General features: G+C 27.8%; 5 protein-coding genes across 12 annotated transcripts; 2 read left to right on the forward strand and 3 right to left on the reverse strand.

Annotated features, from left to right (window-relative positions):
- Positions 1 to 47: 47 nt before the first annotated feature.
- LOC124956884 (3'-5' ssDNA/RNA exonuclease TatD) lies at positions 48 to 2,172 on the reverse strand. 5 transcript variants are annotated; one of them, XM_047513247.1, is made up of 2 exons: positions 2,007 to 2,172; positions 48 to 1,480 (listed from the first exon to the last, which is right to left on the reverse strand). In XM_047513247.1, the coding sequence occupies exon 2, from the start codon at positions 1,454 to 1,456 to the stop codon at positions 521 to 523; it is 936 nt and encodes a 311-aa protein (XP_047369203.1). In that variant the 5' UTR covers positions 1,457 to 1,480; positions 2,007 to 2,172; the 3' UTR covers positions 48 to 520. The 5 variants fall into 5 exon arrangements, with proteins under 5 accessions (XP_047369203.1, XP_047369201.1, XP_047369202.1 ...); XM_047513245.1 differs by lacking the exon at positions 2,007 to 2,172 and adding an exon at positions 1,842 to 1,981; XM_047513246.1 differs by lacking the exon at positions 2,007 to 2,172 and adding an exon at positions 1,734 to 1,964.
- LOC124956885 (N-alpha-acetyltransferase 40) lies at positions 94 to 3,914 on the forward strand. 2 transcript variants are annotated; one of them, XM_047513251.1, is made up of 4 exons: positions 94 to 1,963; positions 2,479 to 2,870; positions 2,966 to 3,124; positions 3,587 to 3,914. In XM_047513251.1, exons 2-4 carry the CDS (start codon positions 2,497 to 2,499, stop codon positions 3,672 to 3,674), a joined length of 621 nt encoding a protein of 206 aa, XP_047369207.1. In that variant the 5' UTR covers positions 94 to 1,963; positions 2,479 to 2,496; the 3' UTR covers positions 3,675 to 3,914. The 2 variants fall into 2 exon arrangements, with proteins under 2 accessions (XP_047369207.1, XP_047369208.1); XM_047513252.1 differs by lacking the exon at positions 94 to 1,963 and adding an exon at positions 2,050 to 2,212.
- LOC124956883 (alpha-mannosidase 2) lies at positions 2,935 to 8,192 on the reverse strand. 3 transcript variants are annotated; one of them, XM_047513243.1, is made up of 8 exons: positions 7,979 to 8,192; positions 7,709 to 7,848; positions 6,249 to 7,603; positions 5,824 to 6,162; positions 5,350 to 5,658; positions 4,728 to 5,259; positions 4,470 to 4,622; positions 2,935 to 4,287 (listed from the first exon to the last, which is right to left on the reverse strand). In XM_047513243.1, the coding sequence occupies exons 2-8, from the start codon at positions 7,835 to 7,837 to the stop codon at positions 3,706 to 3,708; spliced, it is 3,399 nt and encodes a 1,132-aa protein (XP_047369199.1). In that variant the 5' UTR covers positions 7,838 to 7,848; positions 7,979 to 8,192; the 3' UTR covers positions 2,935 to 3,705. The 3 variants fall into 3 exon arrangements, with proteins under 3 accessions (XP_047369199.1, XP_047369200.1, XP_047369198.1); XM_047513244.1 differs by having other exon boundaries at positions 8,071 to 8,177; XM_047513242.1 differs by having other exon boundaries at positions 7,709 to 8,192.
- Positions 8,193 to 8,708: 516 nt separating this feature from the next.
- On the forward strand, positions 8,709 to 16,164 carry LOC124956882 (proteasome activator complex subunit 4-like). Its single transcript, XM_047513241.1, has 13 exons — positions 8,709 to 9,145; positions 9,445 to 9,585; positions 9,677 to 9,848; positions 9,925 to 10,323; positions 10,411 to 10,559; positions 10,681 to 11,000; positions 11,093 to 12,092; positions 12,314 to 12,584; positions 12,669 to 13,052; positions 13,121 to 13,687; positions 13,766 to 15,337; positions 15,440 to 15,667; positions 15,764 to 16,164. Exons 1-13 carry the CDS (start codon positions 8,952 to 8,954, stop codon positions 15,905 to 15,907), a joined length of 5,541 nt encoding a protein of 1,846 aa, XP_047369197.1. The 5' UTR covers positions 8,709 to 8,951; the 3' UTR covers positions 15,908 to 16,164.
- A 2,466-nt stretch (positions 16,165 to 18,630) lies between these two features.
- On the reverse strand, positions 18,631 to 21,399 carry LOC124957002 (ras-related protein Rab-1A). The gene is made up of 4 exons (XM_047513559.1): positions 21,145 to 21,399; positions 19,886 to 20,282; positions 19,566 to 19,797; positions 18,631 to 19,472 (listed from the first exon to the last, which is right to left on the reverse strand). Exons 1-3 carry the CDS (start codon positions 21,165 to 21,167, stop codon positions 19,597 to 19,599), a joined length of 621 nt encoding a protein of 206 aa, XP_047369515.1. The 5' UTR covers positions 21,168 to 21,399; the 3' UTR covers positions 18,631 to 19,472; positions 19,566 to 19,596.
- Positions 21,400 to 21,918: the final 519 nt, after the last annotated feature.

Consider the following 21,918-nt stretch of genomic DNA (forward strand, 5'->3'; position numbering starts at 1 on the left):
AAAACATTTTAATGAAAAGTAATAATACAAAATTTACTTTTTTCTGTTCTTGAAAATATATATTCTTAAGATAGAACCATTACTATATATATAATTTCATTGGAGTATATTTGCTCCACGATTTTACTTTTATTTACATATAATTAAAAGTATGAAAGTAACAATTTAACAATCCATAACATTGTTCTAGTAAAAACTATTTTTTCATTTATTCAAGTATTTCTGAAGACTATTTTTATTTTGCATAATAAAAAGAAAAGATTGTGTATATAAAGGATATAGTAACAAATTAAGCATAAATATTGGTGCTGCAATTATTTTTTACTTTTTTAATATCTCATTTTTTTTGTATAACTATCACACGAAATGTTTTATCTGATGTAAATATTGAGTAAATTTATAGATACCAGATTATTAAAGTAAAAATAGATATACCACATAGTAGCACCAATATCTAAATCTTGTGAAGCACCAACTAGCACCACCATATAAAACAAATTTAATATTGTCCATCTTTAAATCACGCATTTAGACCAAATAACTTTAAAGCATTGAAAGCAGTAGCTAAAGCAACTTCTTCTGGAGTTGTTTGCATAAAAGCTGCTACCATTTCGACTATAGCTGGCAAGGCACATGGCTCATTGCGTTGAAAAGTGCAATAACGATGAAGAAAAGTCATGGATCGTTCAGTTAAAGCATCCTTAACGCGTACAGGTAATTTACTAGCTCTAGTATTAGGATACATAAATGGGGCATCAGTTTCAACTAATATTTTATCTAATGGTGCCTGACCTGCTTCTAACAATTGTCTTATACCACTATCTGACTTATCTTTACATAAGTAGCCTGTTATTCCTAAATAAAATCCTTGATCTAAATAAATTTGTGCTTCCTCTGCTGTTCCAATAAAAGAATGAATTAAAACTGGTGGCAAACGATTTTTATAATGACTAAGAACTTCCAATACATCGGCCTGTGCTGCTCTTTCGTGTATTATAAGTGGTTTATTTAATTGACATGCCAGCTCTACTTGTTTATGAAAGACAGTACGTTGTGTCTCAGGATCAGAAAAATCACGATTATAATCTAAACCACATTCTCCAATCGCAACGCATTCTGGATTTGTAGCTATGCTTTCAAGTTCTTGTAAAGTATCTGGATTTTCCCATGATTTTGCATCATGTGGATGTACACCAGCAGTTGAATAAAGAGTACCAGGATATATTCTTGTCAGTCTTAAAGCCTCTTTACTAGAACGAATGCTTGCACCTGTAACCATGATCTTCTGGACTCCTGCATCTTTAGCTCTTTGTATTACGCTATCTAAATCTCGACTGTATTTCTTATTTGTAAGATTGGCACCAACATCAACAATAATATAGTTTTCGTAACATCGAGTCATAGCTGAGGAAATAGCATTTTCCTCTGAATTTGAACTAGCAGCATTTTCTGCCATTGTTTGTTATTTAATTAAGAATGCCTGAAACAATTTAAAGAGATATTCGTATAGTAATCGGTATTAGTAATAAAAATAGGTCTATCTGCAACTGCATTATATCATTATGTTGATAAAATAAACATAAATTTTCTTAACCTATAACAAAACACACATCTCTCTTTCGAAGTAATAGAAAAAAATGTGAAATCTGCAAATATTTCTTATAAAATAATATAGTATTTCTAAATTACTTGCAATTAATTTTAACAACTGGATTAAAACTTATATATCATACTTTGGCAATGTTAATGAAATCTCACGTAACTACTTCTCTTTAACTGTTTAATTAATACTGATAATAATATATCTTGTCGTAAAACGTGTGAATTTTTATTACACGAACCTTTTTGTTTCTTTTTATATTATAAAATAACTAAATGAACGAAACTGCCAGTATCAATTACAATATGTTCACTTCGACATTATTGATATCACAAAACTTCGAAGACGTTACATTTTCAAGAGGTTAGTAATGATTAATACTATTGATATAATTGGAAATACCTACATATATTATGTTTTTTACTCAGAGATAAGTCAAATTGCAATGTTTAATTTTATTGCTATAATGATACAATCATTAGTGCATAAAAAATATTTGAAATTTCGAAATATAAAATTTTAATTTTCTTGCAGTTTCAATCAAACTATATACGTTTTTATCTTATAGGATAATATTTCTTCTTACATCGTGCAGTAGTGTTATTTTGTCTGGTATATAAAAACAAATTAAGAAGTTTACATTTATATCAATCCATTTATTCAATCTTTATTTATACATCATAATATGTATATAATATAACTTTATGTATAGTTATTTGTAAAATTTATAATATATAATAACTATAAGAAAAAAAGAAATTTTTGAAAATGTTTAGTCTTATTAAATATTTTTATCATAAATTAAACATTATTTTTTTATTACATATATTTGTTATTTAACATAAAAATTACTTAACTAACATATTTTATTATTGTAGAACAGGCCAACAGCAAAAATGAAACGACGTTCAAAAGTACAAAAACTAGCACGTGCTAAATGTATTATAAATAAAGCTAATTCTATGAAAGATCCATTTCAAATGATTGAAATGTATCATACGTATGTAGGAAAAAACGAATATATTGTAAATTTAACTTGTGTTAAGGCTAAAGAAGCATCATCTGAATGTCGGCTTTGGATATTCGACATTATGGAAAGAAATATGAAAAATTTGTATGAACAGTCTAGTTGGGGATGGGATGCAATTGCTAAACAGAAAGAATTAACAGAACCAACAGCTTGGTATTTGATAGCATCTTGTAGTAACAAATTTATAGGATTTTCTCATTTTCGTTTTGACATAGATTACAAAGTTGAAGTGCTATATTGGTAAGTATATAAAAATATGAATTATTATTACAGGCAAAATATATTAAAATATAACAGGCAAAAATGTATTAAAAATATTATATTTCTCTATTAAGTTATGAGTTACAATTAGAAGAATCAGCAAGAGGCAAAGGCCTTGGTCGTTTTATGATGCAAGCTCTTGAATCTATGGCATCAAAACATAAAATGCAAAAAGTAGTATTAACAGTATTAAAAAATAATCTACCAGCATTACAGTTCTTCTACACGCTTGGGTAATGAGATATTTTTCATATTTTAACTATATATTACTTATTTTATTTATTATTTATCAAGTCTTCTATAAATAAAATACAAAGGAAAGATATGAACTAAAATCACAAATATTATTTTAAATATATCTTACAATACAAAGCTTGAGGTAGACTTAAGCTTATTAAATTATATAATATAACAATTATTCAATTATTTAATCTATTTCTTAAATTAAGTTAAACTCTATTTTTAATGCTGAGTACAAAATAATTGTACTTTTAAAAGCTTGTTTTAAGTATAATTGTACAAATATTTCATTAATTAATTTAATGTCTATTAATTATACGTATCTACCTATACTTTTGCTCAAAGATATATCAGCCTTATAATTAAAATTTTCTTTCTTATTAGATAACTTTATATGATAAGCATATAATTTTATAAAAAATTGTTGATATACTTCTTCAATCATTTTTTTGTAGTTTCAAACTGGACAACACTAGCCCGCTGGAGTCAGAGAAGAAAGATTATATTATTTTAAGTAAACAGGTTATAATTCCTGCCTCGTGAAAACATTTTCTACAATAAATATGCTTTCATTTTAATATTGTGTTTTATGAAATAAAATAGATAATATTTCGTTCGGACATAAAGTAACAATCGATGATTTAAGAAATGAGCCAACATCATAAAATGTAAGAGGAGCTTTACTAATTGTCATATCTTTCAAATAGTTTAGGAATGATACATCGATTTTTCCCGAATTGGAGATATTAAATTGTTGCAAATAAGCCTCTGATCGCCAACAAATATCTAATGCTGTTCGATGTAAAACCATACCAATACCTTTGCCAGCTCCTTCAGGAACAGACAATACTCTTAAACTAATAACATTTAAATTAATGGGAAGATCATAACGCAGTGGAGAAAAGTGTGCTTGCAAATTATATGGCAATGTATTATAAGGATGCATTGCTATTACCGGATACAATAGTTCTTCTGAAGCTAAATGTGCAGCCACAGATAACAGACCTGCAGGATGACCACTTGATGATGATGCAGGACAGTTTAATCTCCTTTTTTCAAATACTAACGTAAATAAGTGGTTAGTTACTAAATTGTCTGTTACACCTTGACCTAATCCTCTGTTATCATCTTGAAGCAGTCTTCGATCTTGCATAATCTGTAGCGTAATATCAAAAATTGACATTCATGATATATTTTAACCATTTTTTGATCATGACTATTCTGTATCTTATACAGAAATTTTTTAATATATGCTTCATTTTTTAATAGATTCTCTTATAAGTTTTTTATAATTTACTTACACACATAATCTAATGACTTATAATAAATATACATTACCTCTATTTGTCCTGATGCCATAGAAGCAACCCCTAATGGTTGTGCTGTTATAACAGTTAATCTTTTATGCTTATCTTCAATATATGCATTTGCAGCCATTGGATAATAATTTGCTTGTGTAGGTAATTTAGGAAATCTTTGGCGTCTAATTATCTGAAATCATTAAAGTTATATATATATATATATATATATATATATATATATATATTTCATTATTAAAAATATAAAAATATTTAAGATATCCTTTTAGGCACTTACACCAAGACCATTTAAATCAGTAAAAAACTGATCTCCAGACATAATATCAGTGTTTAATCTCATTGCAAGTTCATAATTTTGTGTTTCTGTTATATCAACTTCATTCAATATATGTAATCCGACACCATCACTACCAGGTGAATTATATAGTATGCAAGTATGACGTACATATGGTAATTCTACAAAAACTTTTGATAAAATAGGACCTGTTACTAAATGAATAATGTGCTTATTATCCATAAATATCAAATCTGGATCTTGCTTGTCTGGCAGAAATAAATAGGCACCGCTTCTATCTTTACCAGAACCTCTGGTGCCATATTTAACAAACTCTAAATGAACAGGGAATGTAACATTGTCAACTCTTAAAGCTTTTAAGAAACCAGATTTTCCAAATGACGCAGATAGTTCAACTTTTTGAGATATAGAAAATTCTTGTGCAAGAGGTTGTACTTGCATATGAGAAAAACCAGGCACTGTTGAAACTGGTATATCGGTATTGAAAACTGTGACATTTGCTACATAAACATCTCTGTAAAATTATAGATTAACAAATTATTTTAAATCGCTTTCTTTCATGATTCATTCATGAAATTATTTTTTACATATAATTTATACTTACGGAGGAAATATTTGTTGACGAAGAGCATGTATTATATATGTAGTAAGTCCAAATCCTGGTACAGTTACTAGAAAAGATAATTCATATCTGGCAGCTGATAGTGCACCAGGTCCAACCCAAACTGGCGATATCTGAGATTTTACTAATTGTCCGGTATGATCAGTAACTTTAACGAAAGGTGTTGAGACAATTAAAGTTTGAATTTTTCTTCTTTGTCTTGAATAGGGATTGTATAACACAACTTTTCTTTTGGGATTTTCATCTCCCAGTATAAGTATATGTTTTTCACCAGGACTAGTATGATGTGACCTTTAATAATAAAACATAGAATTGTATTAAACTAGATTATCGGTGATTTCATTAAATAATTATAAAAACTATAATAATTAAATTATATAGTATGTATGATAAGAACCTTACAACCTCTACAAACAGCAAAAGATACTAACTAGGAATAAGTATCTGTTTTCGAACCTAGTCTCATCCAATGAAAGGTAGTGGACTTCTTGATCAATTGTGGATCCTTCAGAAGTTTTTAATAAATGCATAACAGACTGTTGGAGTACATGTGCAGTATTATTTAAGGCTAATATCATTTTTTGAGCATAATCTATAACTACATTATCTCTAGCTGTTCCACTAACACCATCATGATGTTGAAATAAGGAGTGCCACATTCTGGCATTACTCAAGCGAAGAGCTATGTTTCCTTCAGCTAAATGATAAATGCCTTTAGCCCATGCTATTGTAGACAAGATTTCAGATGCTCTTAAAGAACCTAATAATACACGATCTAATCGTTTATGGAAAGGTCTAAAAAAATATTATTATCGTTTAAATAAAGAAAAAAGATATTTTGTTAATAATATTAAAATATTATCTATAATATGATAATATACCTTGATGTGTAATAACCACTCCAATAATGATCATCCCTATCAGAATAAGTAAAAAAATCTCCAGATAAAGTAGGGAAATCTTCTAAATTATGTTTATCTCTTACAGCATCAAAATAATCACTCAATGTTCCAAATTGTATTTCAACATTTAATTGTTGATTTTGATTTAAATAATCAAAAAGATATTGATAGTTATTGAACTGAGCATCCCATTCAGTAACATGCGTATATCTAAAGTCATCTCCCAATGGTACTAATAATACATTAGTTTTAAAAAGCTGAGACTTTTTACGGTATTGATCTAATAGCAGCATTGCTCTTTCTATTACATTTGCTTTTGTTATGGCTCGTGGATTTACTTTCCATGGACATGTCAAACCAAAATTAGGAAGTCTATAAAAATCAAATTGACAACATATTTTTGGATCTGGTCCACATGTATGAGGTATATCATAACTATAAAATGGCATCATATGAGTGAACAATTCTGTTGAGCCATCATTGTCCCACAATTGTCTCCATCGAAATTCTAAATTTTTTTCTTTAGCCAATCTTTTTTTAACCGAATAATGAACTCTTTGTATCAGCAAATTATTTAATCCAGCTCCTTTTAATAAATATGGCATAGTTGGAGAAAGTCCAAATGGATCAATTGCCCATCCTGAATTTGATACATAATCTAAATTATACTTTAACCATTGATGTCCTTCTGTTAGTTGAGTAAGTTGAGCAATCCAGTGAGAGACAGATTCATCTGGCATAACCCATCCACCTGATACTATTTCTAATTGACCATCATGAATCAAGCTCCTGACTAAATCACGTGTTACCTTTGATTGTTCATCCCACCATAACTTAAAAAACGAAACTTCTGCCCAAATAAATTTACGCCGTTTGTCTTCTGCTAATTTTGTTACCATATTATTTAATATATTTCTCGTTTGAGAAGTATAATATTTTTCAAATGTATTCAACCATCCTGGATCATTGTGTGAATGTGGAATAACAAAGACCTTCAACTTCCTGTTACGATGCCATTGTTCTTTATTATACTTGATATTCCATCCTTGTTTCCAAACTCCACCATCTGGATTATCAAAATCCAATATTTTATATAAGTCTAACATTTGTATATCAACTTCTGGTGTTCGATTTATATTAAAATTGCATTTCGATAATTTTTCTATATGATTTTGGATTGGACCCGATTGTTCATGATTATTTAATGGTTTTATTACTGGTACTAAGTTTCGCTTTATTTTTGCTGCTTCTTGAAGAGCATTCATAGCTTCATGATGTTTATTAAAGTCTTTTTCTAATTTTGCTAATCTACTTTCAAAATGTAGCCATTGATTCTAAAATAAGTAAATATATATAAATCCTATATAAATTTACATTTTGCACAATATATAATAATAATACAAATTAGCTCGATAAAAAGAAAATTTGTATATACTTACATCGTGCATAGATAGTTTGTTATCCTGTCCAGGAGGAAAAATTGTTAAATCCACTATTATATATGTCATTAAACAGCAAACAAAAAGTAATCCTGCTCCAAGAAAGGCTAAAGTTTTCCTTGTCTTCATATTATATTTTTCTAATGGTAAATTCACATTGAATAACTTATCTTTGACAGACTTTTAAATTAACCTCTTTTAGATGGTATCAATAAATTTCTCTTAAAATATTTTTGTAAGTTAATATATAAAATTAAGCATCATACGCACATAAAGCCATTAATTGTATAAATAATAAATCTAGAATACTTATTTAAAATACTTTGTTATATACTATGTGTTTGAAGTATGAAACTGTTTACCACTGCGTCAGACCGCATGAAATACATACATATATGTGTACTGCCATATGGTATATATGTAACATTCGCATTGAAACAGTTTATAGATATAAATTTGATAACATTTTAGATTATATATATATTTTTACCGTAAGGAAATATTTTCTTTAAAACTGTAAGATAAAACAAAAGGATATTAATTACGTAATTCTACATAGTTAAAAAAATATCTATGTGTGTGTGTATGTGTACATTATTTTTTTATCTCATATCATTTAAAGAAGTATAAGAACTTTTTTTTTTAGATAACCTAGAGATAACAAACACTAATATGATTTTTATCGCTTTCTTTATTGAAATATGTCCAATTTTTTTCTTTAAAATAACTAGTTCATTCATTCAGCCAATCATAATAAAAAAAAAATTACCCTAAGCGTTATAATCCGCTCTGATTTATATTGTAATTGTTTTAAAAAAGCAATCTTTAATATTTTTATTTAATGTATTCAATTATCATTGAATTAATAATAATATCATAATTATAAGAACAAAAGAAAAGATTTTCTATATTTGTCGGACATATTGTGTATCTCCCTACATACATATAACAATATTAATAGTTTTAATTTTTATGTGATCCGTATAGTGGCAACTTTATCATATCAAGAGATACCTTTACCAACCTAAAGTATCAAGTATGGCTCCTACTATGAAAAACATGACTTGATGAAAATGAATTGGAATAAGCAAGTTGTAACTGATACAATAACGTGATACTGTATTGTATTGTGTGCCCTTTCAGAGAGTAGTTCTGTGATTAATCTTTACATCTTTTCAATTAAGGAAGCTAAAAATTCGCAATAATAGACAAAGAATATATTCATAATTTATATGATTCAAAGATGAATTCTGATATAAATATCACAAATCATAAATATCAAAAAGAACTTATTTATAATAAATTACTACCATATGCAAAAGATTTAGAAAATGAATCTCAAGTATTATTATCAGAAATTAAAGGAAATTTGGGCCGAGCTGTTATGTACCGTGAAATGCAACCAGGATGTAGTTTTTGGACGACAAGATTATGCAAGTAAGATTTACAATAGAAAATATAATATATTTTACTTTTTTTCTTTGTAAACTATTCTTAAAAAGTTCATGTGTCCTAACACGTTTTTAAATATACATTCATATATATTATATATTTATAATAATAATATTCATATATATTTATAACATATTTTATTATATGATATAGGGAATATAACATTATGCTGATTCATATCATACATTTAATTTATTAATATTTATTTATCATTATTATCAATTGTTCTCTTTATGTTAACATTAATTTAATAATATATATACATGTGTATATTTTTTGTTTAGATATATAAAGATATATGGCATGAAGTTTAGCAAAGAAGATCATATATACTTTGTTAAATTAATGTATGAATTAATTACTATACCAAATCTTGATCCATTCCTAATCAACAAATTTGGATCGACTTTAATTTTATTATTAAAGTAAGTATTCCTATAAATAGGTTTAATTGCAAAAAAATTAAAATAATAATAATTCAGTAATTAATTATCATACGGATGATATTTTTACTAGAAAGAAAGAATTACTTTCTCCAAATGATTTGGAACTTCCATGGAGACCTCTGTATGATTTAAATCAGAGGGTACGAATGTGCGCAGAATCATCCATAGGAATGTTCCGTTACTTTCCTTTTTTAGGATGCACATTAAATTCTGTAATACATTCTGCAAAAAATTATTTTCCAGTAAGAGAATTTTGTTTTCTAATATAAAAATTGAACAACAATTAAGTGCGTGTACTTATGATTATATTTTGTTTAGTTAAATGCAACGCAAGAAATTTTGGATGAATTGAGGCCTATGATATGTCCATTTGATGTAGTCACTATGTCTAATACCTTTAAAACATTAGAATATTTTTTACCGATACACTTACCTCCGGAGTATCATTCGCTTGGACACGAATTATGGTTCAATGAATTTATGACATTGTGGGAAGTCTGTCATAATGGGCCGCAATGGGAAAATGAAATAATGTGGTTAATGGCTAAACTAGCATTTGCAAATATTGGTTATATTAATTGGGAACCACATATACCTCTTATGTTTACTAGATTTGTGCGCTGTTTAAATTTACCTGTATCATATAAACAGACCCAAAGCATCAAAAATCATAAAATAGAAATGTTACCTATTGCTATATGGATAGTATCAGTTCTGGTAAAATACTATTTTATGTAGTAGATAATAATACAAATAATGTGATAGTATTCTATAATAAATGCATTATTTCTCTAACATTTGCAGGGTAATAAATCCAGTGCACAAATGTATCTTGAAAAATTTCTGAAAACTATAGAAACATATTTCCATGCAGCGAATGTCGGTCGATGGTCTGGAAAATTGAAAGAATTGCTTACAAAATTACCATATCGCTTTATTTTACGTGTTCATAAGTAAATACATTAATCAAATAATAAATTAATATATAAATTTATCTATTTTAATACAGTGCTCGATATAAATTGAAAATTAAAAAAAAAAATAATACATTTTTTTATTAATTTGCAATTATAGAGAGCGATACGCTAAGAAAACTTGGGAAACACCAATTCCTGATGAGTACAAATTAAGTGATGAAGACATCAACATTTTTGTTAAGAGTATGATGCCAATAGCTATGACAGCAATGTTTAGCAAATTAAGTGCTAATGATACTTGTTATGCTTTACAACATCTTGCTACTATGAGACCTAGTTTAGTAATACCACAAGTTTTAGAGAGGATGTATTCTACATTAGATTCTCTCACAGAACCTCACAAACTCACAGCAGCAATGACTTGTATGGTAGCTGTAGCTAGACCCATGGTACAAGGATCTAGAAATATAAATAAAGGTAATATATATCATCATTGTGTTAATAGAAGATTTTTAATGCTTTCTAATATATATATATATATATATATATTTTTTTTTTATTTTTTGTAGGATATACATATCCAGAAGGTCCAATGCACGTTCTACCTCTTCTATTTTCATCTCTGCCAGGCATAGATCCAAATGATATAGGAAAGTGTTTTATTACATTTCGTCTGATTTCTGTATATGCCATTATGATACCCATTGTGGATTCGTCTAGATCATCTGCAATAGCAGACGAAGAAGAGAGATTGATTTGTGAAACAACATCGCGTTTTGAAGATTTTATTTTGCAATTCTTAGATAGAGTTTTTACTTTCATAGATTGTAGTTCATTAGAATTTGTAAGACCTGAAAATCGTGCTGGTGATGGGAAGAGTAAATTAGAAACTACAGCAGAAACGGTGTTAGAAGGAGTGTGCTCGACTTTATTACTTAAAACTAGTAATGCAATTTTTCTCAGTGCTTTACATAAGTTACGTACATTCGTGACCGAACGTATTTTAGAAACAAAAATCGCTGGCCAACTAGTAGCTGTACTTTGTCGAATTTTTGTACGGATTAATGGTCAGGATACGCTACGTGCTCTGGTACCTTTATTATCTCAAACGATATTAGATATAATTAATGAAGGAGAGGATGTCATCAAGGAAGAAAATTTAGATAATCGTTTATTATATGCAATGCTTCTACTATCTGCAGTTGTCGAAACACCAGGTTCCAATTTATTACCGCATATAAATACTTTCTTGAAAGTACTTGATCAAGTGTTATTGTTAAGATCGAGAGAAGGAAGCAAGCTTGCATGCCGCATACTTAAAAATTTGCTTATGTCATTGTCCACTGTTACATTCTGTCAATTTCGAACTGTCGAGAGGGATTACAATGATCCAGAATATCCTTATACAAGAGATTGGGGTCGAGCAATAGATGTTGACTCTTTACGCATTAATTGGTATGTTCCTGGGAAAGAAGAAATTGCAACGATTCAACAAATATTCTCCAAATATTTGCCTCAAGAAATAGAAAAATTACAAAAATACTGTCATGATTGGAATTCATTAACACGGTATGTTCCCTTTATAATTTTTAATAGTATTTATGTATTTCTTGACAACATCTAAATGCAGAAATAGGAAGCCTCTGTGCTAACAAACAATTTTACCCCATTTTCCAGAAATCAAATGCAAAATGTTTTATAAAATATAACTTCTTGAACGTCTTTTTATATATGAAGTATTTAGACTAAAACTGCCTCAACTGATAACATAAATGGATAAATGACTATAGGGAGGAGTTGCTGACCAGTCTGAATATTGTAAGCGGTATTGTTGGAGGCTGTGAGTCTGTTTTACCATTGTGGAAAGAATCTCCACTTCCTGTCGTCGAAACATCTTTAGAATGGATATCATTTACTCCAACTGTTGGTATCACAGGAGAAATTATTATGCCCGATGGAAGTAATGTGAGACGGTATTTGACAGAGATCTTAAGTAATCTACAATCTGTATTACTGAAAAATGCAGAAGATGATACAAAAAGTTTATTTGTTTTGGTGCAGGTATGTATATTTATTTATTATTAAAAGAATAATTAAGATGTAATATATCAAATACATATGTCAATGTATTTACATCTGTTTTAGATATGGAATAGTTTACTATCGGGAAAGATGCGTTTATATGAAAGTTACGAAGGAAGACGTAAAAGTTTTCAAGCTGCACAGTCTATGTTGAATGATAAATTGGTGGGAGGTAAAAAGCGTATGGGACCCGTTATATTAGAACGTGTTGATATTCAGCATGAGACACGACTTCAAGTACAATCTTACGTATTAACGGAAACTCATAAAAATATAATGTTAGAACTTCTAGCATTAGCTACTAGCAGATATGCTGACGTACGCTCGAAAGCACAATGTATTCTTTTTTATGGGCTTCGACACTTTCCATACTCATATACATTCATTGTCCCTCGTTTAATAGATATTTTGGCAAAAGATACTGACGTACATCATGATGCTTATAAGGTATAAAACTTTAATAGTCAAGAAAAATAATGATTTTCCACGTATTTATTCATTCTTTCCAAAAACAGGGAGTTCTATATATTTTATTTGGTCCACAACATGATCCTATCATGATCAAACGTGATTGGAATATGTTGCGATCTTTATGGCCAAAAATTGTTCTTTCCAAGCCATCCGAGAAACTTTCAGTGATTCGATTAAAAGAAAATTTAATTGACACTGTAAAAAATAACTTTCCAACGTATGTCATTACACTTGAAATACCAGATAGATGTTTGATTGCTGCATCTAAATTATGGAGTACTTTCCCATATCCTACTTTAGTGCAACTTAATGAGAATGAAATTCAATGTGGTTTACAAAAATTGAAAGAACACTCTCAATCTAATTTAGTGGCATATCATGGACTTCTAGATGATTTATTAAATGCTATTCTAGAAGAAAATCTTCATTGGAGGCATAGATTAATGTCAATGAATTTTATAAGAAGCTTGGTTCATCCTGACCAAATATATTCACCGAAAATAGTGCGGTATTTTTTAGAAGCATTGATTCATGATTCGTTAGAAGAAAGAAAAATTGCGATTCGTACAGTAATTTATATGCTTAAGCAGCAAAAAAGAAAACATCCAAAGGTATTTTTAACATTTAACAAATGTATAACACGTGAAAAAATTACTTGGAAAATTCATTTAGGATACGTTTTGTTGTAGGTAACTATTGATATAAGGGAAGAACGCGAAAAAGAATTATTATTTACAGGTAAATCTAATGTTGTGATACCTGGAGAAAGGCCAGATAATGCGTGGTTGCAATATGACTACAATACACGTCCGTTAACATCAGATCAATGGAATGAACAAAGATTTGTTCATCAACCATATATTGGCTATTATACGTGGCCAAAAAAATTAGAGATTTATGCACCATCATCTGAACAACCAAGTTTTGATCCTAAAATTCGTAAATTAACAGATCATGAGATGGAGATTGAACGTTTCTTTAACGATCCTCAGAATGTGGAGAAACTTATTAAATTCTATAGTATCGAAGAGAAAAAGGATAAGGATAAATTTAACGTTTATAAATGTCTCTTATTTAAAAGTATTTTTCGCAATATTGGAATTACTCCCTTAAAACACTTTTTGCCACATTTGTGTAAATTAGTTACAGAAAAACAGGAAAGTAACCAAAGATGTGCTGCAGAAATTATTGCGGGTATAATCAGAGGTGCAAAGCATTGGCCGTTTGAAATGACTTGTGAAATGTGGAATGAACTGTTACCAATTATAAGAACAGCATTAAGTAATCTAGCAGTGGAAACTGTTGTAGATTGGAGTACGTGTTTTGCAACTGCCTTACAACGTAGAGATCCAAATAGACATCATTGGTTTTTGGAATGCTTGATGGAAGAACCTCCTTTAGGAGAATCTGAATCATCTTTTGTAGAATGTGGCCGTCTGTATGCTTTACAGAGAACCCTTAATCAACAATCATGGCGTGTTTCTCAATTGATGCAACGTTTACTCATCCGTTTAGAGAACAGATTATTAACAAATCCGTTTAGAAATTTAAGGGAACGTTTAGGATCATTATTAGTTATTGTATTTGAAGCAGATCTTAGATTTCCAAAATCCTTTGAGAATCAAACAACTCCACGAGCACAACATTTTGTGGATAAAGTAATTCCAAAATTGCAATTACTTGCTCAAGACACTATAGCGTTGATTAGCAGGGAAGAACATTCTCTAGCCTCGGACATGGCTAATGTTAATTTTAATGATTCTATTAAAAATTCTAAATTGGATGTAAACGAACGGGAAGCAGCTATCAGATTGCTTAAGATTATTTGCAAATGGATTATAGGTAGTGTATTTAGATCGCAATATGGAATATTACCAGGATTTTACGAATTATTCCCAATTATTTGCCAAATGGAAAATTATGAAACGGATGAAGAATTAACCAAAGTTTGTTCGGAAACTTTAGCTGTACTTGCACAAACAGTTACATTACCAAATGATATGTCAATAGCTTTAGATGCAATTGTAAAAATGTCCAAGCACTTATCATGGTGGGCAAGAGCCACTTGTTTAGAATTTCTTCAAGTTTTAATCTTTTATAACATGAGCATTGTGTTAAGCAAAGATGAATGGGTTAATTCTATTAAAGAAGTGGTTTTAAATTTATTAGAAGACATCCGCTTAGAAGTACGAGAAAAAGCTGGACATGTTCTTGGTGGATTATTACATTGTGCATTCATTCCAGAGCAAAAGGCTTTACTAGTATGTATGCACATAATTTAAAATTGTAATGTATATTTCAATCAAAGTTATAAAAAAAATATATAAAAATTTATAAATATAATATAATCATAAAAATTTCAGGAGAAATTCAAATTGAAAGCAAAAATAAAATTGCATAAAAAATGTCGTGCAATATACAATAAAACAGAAGCAGAAAGAAATGCAAATTTGGATGCAGTACGTTTGCGGCATGCAGGTGTTCTAGGACTTTGTGCATTTATTCGTGCACATCCTTATGATATACCAGATTATTTGCCTCCCGTTTTTGAGCATCTTGGTCTTCATTTGAATGATCCTCAACCTATACCAGTCAGTATATTTAAAAAAATAAAAGCAAAAGACTTATGATTATTGTTCTTCGAAGATATAATTAGATAAAATTCTAAATGCATTGTCCATTTTTAGACAACCATAAGAAAAACACTTGGCGATTTTAAAAGAACACATTATGATGGATGGACCGGTGTAAATGGGCATGCACAGCACTTTACAGAAGAACAACTGGCTGTGCTGCAAGATTTATCAGTACCACCTTCGCATTATGCGTGACTGAGAAATAGTATTTAGAATATTCTCTCTTTATATATATATATAAAAAATATAATATATATTTTTTCTTTTTAATATGGAAAAAAATTTTAATGAGAAAGTAAAGTTTACAATTACGGGAATCTTATGAAACTAATGATATAAATTATACCTTATACTTATTTAATTATAAAAAAGTGGTGTTGTGTGCTATAAAGACATGTTGTTTCTATCTGGCTTTGTTTATATTTATTCAAATAAATTGATATCAAATCACATATTTTCAATTAAATCATCACAAGTACAATTAATAAGTACAATTCATTATGATGTTCTTATTTATCTTTATATATAAAAAAAAAATATATATATTTCAAATCCTTAAATAATTTTTTATATGGAAATTAAGATTAGTTATTATCATTATTTATCAATTACTTTAATTGCTTGTTCTAATTATTATTCTTTATTAAAAATTTTGATTCATCATGATATATGGATATTTAATACATTTTTTGAGGATATAAATAAAAATTTTACATATTCCTTTATTTATTAAAAATTAAAAACTATAAAATTAGGCTTTGACTTTTATCAAAATAATTTTATTCTGAATTTTGAAGAATAAAAATCGAAGAACTATCTTTCTTAATAGGTACGATTAAATATATCATACTTTAGAATTTTAATTATATGAATTATTATTTATAATTATGATATATAGATTACTTTAAAATTATTTAAACTAAACATTGAAGTACTTACATTTTACATTATTTTTATTTATTTTTATTTATTTTTATTTATGCTTCTCAGGTTAAATACTATAATTAATATTCTACTCATATACGTAATCATATTTACATATTTCACAATTCAAAATATGCATCTGTAATCTATTGATTCTACTATTATCTTTTATTTTATTTATTTCAACGCAATATCGAGATAATGGCTGCTTAAACACTCTTTAACTATATGTTAAGTTTAATTAGATACAAAAAATATGAAATTTGTACAATTAACAAACACTCATCAATTAATCTATTAAAGTATAATCTACCATATCGTTTTATCTTACTTTTGTCAGATATACTATTATTTTTACTGCAATATAAATATTTCTCTCATCAACTCGATTACTAGATTACACTCAAACTAAGTCTAAAGACCGTATTGACGTATAGTATGGATAGTTTCCTTATTGCATTTGTAATTCATATTTTGTCCGTACTTGTCGTTGAAGTCGCATACGTTACGAGCGTAAAGTTGTGAACACTCTTAATGAAGTTTTCTTTCTATGAGTTTGCAAGTTTTAAATCAAGTTTTTAAATTCATACTTATTTAGTTCTAAAGAAGTGATATGTTATATAAGGAAATGTTTCTTCTATTTGGTTTTGTTTTTATTTATTTGAATAAATGATATCAGTCTACATATTTTTAATTAAATAATCACAAATATATAATTTATTATGATGTATTTGATTCTATTAAAAAAAAAAGAAAAAATATATATATATATATATATATTTCAAATCTTTAATAATTTAAATTAAAATCTTAAATAATTTTCTTTATGAAAATTAAGATTAGTTATCTTTATTATTCGTCGATAACTTTAATAACTTATCCTAAATATTATTCTCTATTATGAATTTTGATTCATTATAATATATGGATATTTGTAAATAAAAATTTTACACGTTTATGACGCATGAAATTGAAATAATTTGCACATATTATAGATTTGTATCTCTTTAAATATTGTTCTTTGTGCGCAGTTTTTAGGATATTCGAGGATCATGAATCGATGAAACAATAGATGTTTAGTTTATATGGAAAAATATTTTGTATATATTCGTAATTTCATCTTTATAAACTATAGTATGCAATTTGTAAAATGTGAAATTACTCGTAGAAAAACTATCCTTGTAAATAATCACCTCCATATCATGTAACGAAATCAGAATAGGTCTACGTAAATAATTATAAGTTATAGCCATTATTATACAAACGAAAATGAAATGGAACTATTTCAAGTAATATAATACTTACAGTTTACTGAGACATATCATTTTTATTCACACATTGTATAATGTGTATTAATTACACCATTGTATATACCCGCGTACTAAAAACTTCTTATGTATTATTATTATTATTATTATTATTATTATTATTATTATATTATTATTATTATTATTATTAATTAGCTGACGCGTAACAATGTATTACTAGCACAATATAAATTTGATATAATTTTTCGAATCCATTAATTTTTGCTATACTGACGATATTTTGTTATGCACATTAGATATAAGGTAACAAAACAATACGGTGACCTTTATCTTGTATAAAAGATACATTTTCTTTTTTAATTAAAATTTGACTATAACTTCATATATAAAAATTGTTAAATGTGCATGATTATCCTTATTTTCTATAGAGTTATTTAAATTTTGCATTATTAAAATTACCACGCCTCTCCCAATATATTTATGTATATATATCAAATGTTAATGTTAGAATAATGAAAACACTTTCTCCCATAATATACGCGCGTTTATGTATCATCAATGCAAAATAAACAATCGCAAATTTATAAAATACCTGATAGATCATTATTCATCCATAAAATTGCAATTGAACAATTGTATGAAACATAACTGTGTTTCGTTTATATCCTTAATGTCATTTCAATATGAAACAACGGCGAACGAAATGAGAGGCAACACGTTTAGAAATAAAATTTGAAAAGATATTTATTGAAATCAACATTTCACGAATTGTACTTCTACTAATACACACGCAACAGAACAATAAGTCTATTGTTAAAATGTTTGTATGGTTGAATATTTGTGAAATGTCGATTTTAAATATGTAACCGAGGTCAAAGTTACACAAAGAAATTTTTACAAATATAAGCATCTTCCATGTAATATACAATGTAAGAAGCGTGCAGGTGCTTATTTTAACATATTAATGTTCACTTTACATATAAGTATGTAACATATGTATGTGTTTGTATATTAGTGTTGAAATATTTATTAATATTATATTAAATTACGTTATTGATCAGAGAGAAAAAAAATGCACTAAACTTTCAACAGGAAAATAACGTAATTCTTTGACATATTTTAAAAATCGTTTGGATCATATAGGGGAGAGAAGCAGGTATATAGGGCCAATAACTATAAATTGTACATATTACAATTAAGCTATAAACTCAAAGTGCTTATTTTTCTAATATTCATACAGAAACTTATTTAATTTATTTTTTAAATTTGAATTGCCCATATACGCATCTTGCGCGTTTGAATATTGTAATACTAAGTCGACATTTCTATATATTGTTCACTTTCATACTAAGTAATCATATTTGAGTAATCATGTTTTTCACCCTTAAAAAAAAAATTTCGGCCAAACAATTGTTGTATAACTCTATAATAGAGTTGGTGGTCCATATGTGACAACATTTCACACTTCATATCTATTAATATTAACTGAAGACTTTTTTCCATATTTTTTGTCTCTGGTGATGAGTTTAATCGTTGCAGTATAAAACTGCTTTTCATAACATGTGTTTCTGTAAAAACAGAATAATTTATATTAAATGATAAGAGTTCAGTGGTAAGATAACATTTGTTAATTATATTTTTAATAAATTAATAAATCTTACTTTTGGTAAAAGAGAATCAAAATTACATTTCTCAGCAGCACCCAGACTTAGACGACTCAATAGGACGTCCATGTTCTATCTTAACCTTGTTTGCTGGATCACTTGCTCCACTCGAGGGTGGTCCTACTCTACTTTTAATTTCTGCAGCCATTGTCATAAATGCTTGTTCTACATTCAAAGCATTTTTTGCAGATGTTTCTAAGAATGGAATACCAAGTTGATCTGCATATTCCTAAAGAAATATATAGTAGAAAATAGAATAAAATAATCAAATAAAATAAAATAGTATAGATGGACACAACATGATAGTGTGCTTGTACCTTAGCTGTAGTATAATCAACTACTTTTTTAGTATGAAGATCACATTTGTTTCCAACCAGAAGTTTATTGACATTATCACAGGCATAACGATCAATTTCTTCCAACCATTGTTTGACATTATTAAAGGTATCTTGATCTGTGCAATCATAAACAACAATAATACCATGCGCACCTCTGTAATAAGAACTTGTAATTGTCCTAAATCTTTCTTGACCCGCTGTATCCCAGATTTGCAATTTGATTGTTTTTCCATCTAAATCAATTGTTCGTATTTTAAAGTCTACACCAATAGTACTGATGTAACTTTCTGTGTACGTATCATCAGCAAAACGTAATAGCAAACACGATTTTCCAACTCCAGAATCTCCAATTAACAATAATTTGAACAAATAATCACTGAAATAAAATTATATAAAATTTTATATAAAAAATTTTATAGAATTATACATAATAATTTATTACATTCCTATTACTATTATAATATATAAATAATTCATGTAACACAGATAATTAAATTCTCTTCCTTTATATTTCTATGAATCTTAGATATGATTATATTACAAATGATATATTTGTTAAAAAATTTACCTATAATATATCTTATGTATTGAAAATATATATGAATAAAATGAGAAAAGTATCATTATATCTTGGAAAAATTAAAAAAAAAAAAAAATCTAATTTCGAACCTGTATTAAATAGATATTTAATAACAGATGTTCATTACATAAAATATAAATAGCTTCATTGCTCCAATCAGTTAACTTCTATTGTTTAACGTTATTCAATATGTGCTTATTAAGATTACATATGTTTTTAACATATACATCTTAATATTGAACTATTTTAAATTTGTCAAACTAATAAAATAATTCATGATATTTTATTTGTACATCATAGCTGTACAAATGTTTACTTGTAATATCATTTTTTATATTGATAAGTTTAATTTTGTTAATTTTTTATTTTAATACAACAAAAGAAAGCTATATGTAAACGTATGAGAATGAACTTCTAAAATGGGGACGGTGGAAGGAGGAGGGAGAAGAGGGGAGAGGTGGATCTGTCAGACAGTTCAGCTTGAATTCTTTTAGATGATTAGACAAAAGAAAACTATATTACGTAGAATTGTTTTCATTAGTTTCGTCAAATCCTTTATCATCGCGATCAAAGAGAGAGAAAAATAAATGGGTTAAGATAGAAAAATTGCAAGGAAGATATCTGTCTACGATGTCTACGTAGAAAGAAGTTTACTTACTATTCAGGATTCATCGTGGACATGCTATGTCGATATAATACGTTCACTGATATTCGTATATATTTTTCACCTCAAATCTATAAACGATTCACGTTAAAACGATACAACCTCACGAAAAGCAAATCTACAGATTCACTAATCACGTTCTTTAATGCGAAGGAACTGTAACAATGGCGGTCGTAGCAACTCCTCCCAACGAACGAATGAGACGACCACCATTGACGTAATGCCAGAATGGCAGCAGGTGCTGTTTCACTCCCTCTACTTGACGGGAACCGAGCAACTTTAGAAAAACATGACGTCTGCGCATAATTCCCCTCTCATTGCTTCTTCGTTTATATGTATTTTTTTTTTTTTTTTTTTTTTTTTTTTTTTTTTTTTTTTTTACTTCAATTTTTTATTTCTGTTTCTCTATACGATAGATTCTATTGATAACTATAAATATTAATTAATTTTGTATTTTTGTTTTTTATTTCTTTTTTTTTCTTTCTTTTAGGAAAAGTTCTATTATCCAAAGCAAGCGTACAAATGAAATTATCAGCAAAAAAATACTGACTTAAAAATAAAAATTATATCTTTGTGTTTTTATTATTTATTAATAAAAAATATGATTATATGTATTTTATATATATATATACATATCGTTTCTTTTCTTTAATCATCTTTTACCTTTAAATCCATTTGAATTATTTCATTGGCGTAAAAACAATTATGGCTACTTTCCATCAAATTATCAAAAGCCAATCGGCGATCATCATATATATTTATTATTCA

Source organism: Vespa velutina, chromosome 24, assembly GCF_912470025.1.
Source record: "Vespa velutina chromosome 24, iVesVel2.1, whole genome shotgun sequence".
Taxonomy (NCBI): domain Eukaryota; kingdom Metazoa; phylum Arthropoda; class Insecta; order Hymenoptera; family Vespidae; genus Vespa; species Vespa velutina.

Excerpts from the sequence above, each read along its gene's own strand:
- LOC124957002 (XM_047513559.1), bottom strand. The coding sequence starts at position 21,167 with ATGTCCACGATGAATCCTGAATA. Across the intron at positions 20,283-21,144 it reads TCCACGATGAATCCTGAATA|TGATTATTTGTTCAAATTAT; the intron begins GTAAGTAAACTT and ends ATTTTATTTCAG. Across the intron at positions 19,798-19,885 it reads TTGATTATACTACAGCTAAG|GAATATGCAGATCAACTTGG; the intron begins GTACAAGCACAC and ends ATATTTCTTTAG.
- LOC124956883 (XM_047513243.1), bottom strand. The coding sequence starts at position 7,837 with ATGAAGACAAGGAAAACTTTAGCCTTTCTTGGAGCAGGATTACTTTTT. Across the intron at positions 7,604-7,708 it reads ACAAACTATCTATGCACGAT|AATCAATGGCTACATTTTGA; the intron begins GTAAGTATATAC and ends TACTTATTTTAG. Across the intron at positions 6,163-6,248 it reads AGTGGTTATTACACATCAAG|ACCTTTCCATAAACGATTAG; the intron begins GTATATTATCAT and ends ATATTTTTTTAG.
- LOC124956885 (XM_047513251.1), top strand. The coding sequence starts at position 2,497 with ATGAAACGACGTTCAAAAGTACAAAAACTAGCACGTGCTAAATGTATT. Across the intron at positions 2,871-2,965 it reads AAAGTTGAAGTGCTATATTG|TTATGAGTTACAATTAGAAG; the intron begins GTAAGTATATAA and ends TTCTCTATTAAG. Across the intron at positions 3,125-3,586 it reads CAGTTCTTCTACACGCTTGG|TTTCAAACTGGACAACACTA; the intron begins GTAATGAGATAT and ends ATTTTTTTGTAG.
- LOC124956884 (XM_047513247.1), bottom strand. The coding sequence starts at position 1,456 with ATGGCAGAAAATGCTGCTAGTTCAAATTCAGAGGAAAATGCTATTTCC.
- LOC124956882 (XM_047513241.1), top strand. The coding sequence starts at position 8,952 with ATGAATTCTGATATAAATATCACAAATCATAAATATCAAAAAGAACTT. Across the intron at positions 12,093-12,313 it reads GATTGGAATTCATTAACACG|GGAGGAGTTGCTGACCAGTC; the intron begins GTATGTTCCCTT and ends AAATGACTATAG. Across the intron at positions 15,338-15,439 it reads CAGAGCAAAAGGCTTTACTA|GAGAAATTCAAATTGAAAGC; the intron begins GTATGTATGCAC and ends TAAAAATTTCAG.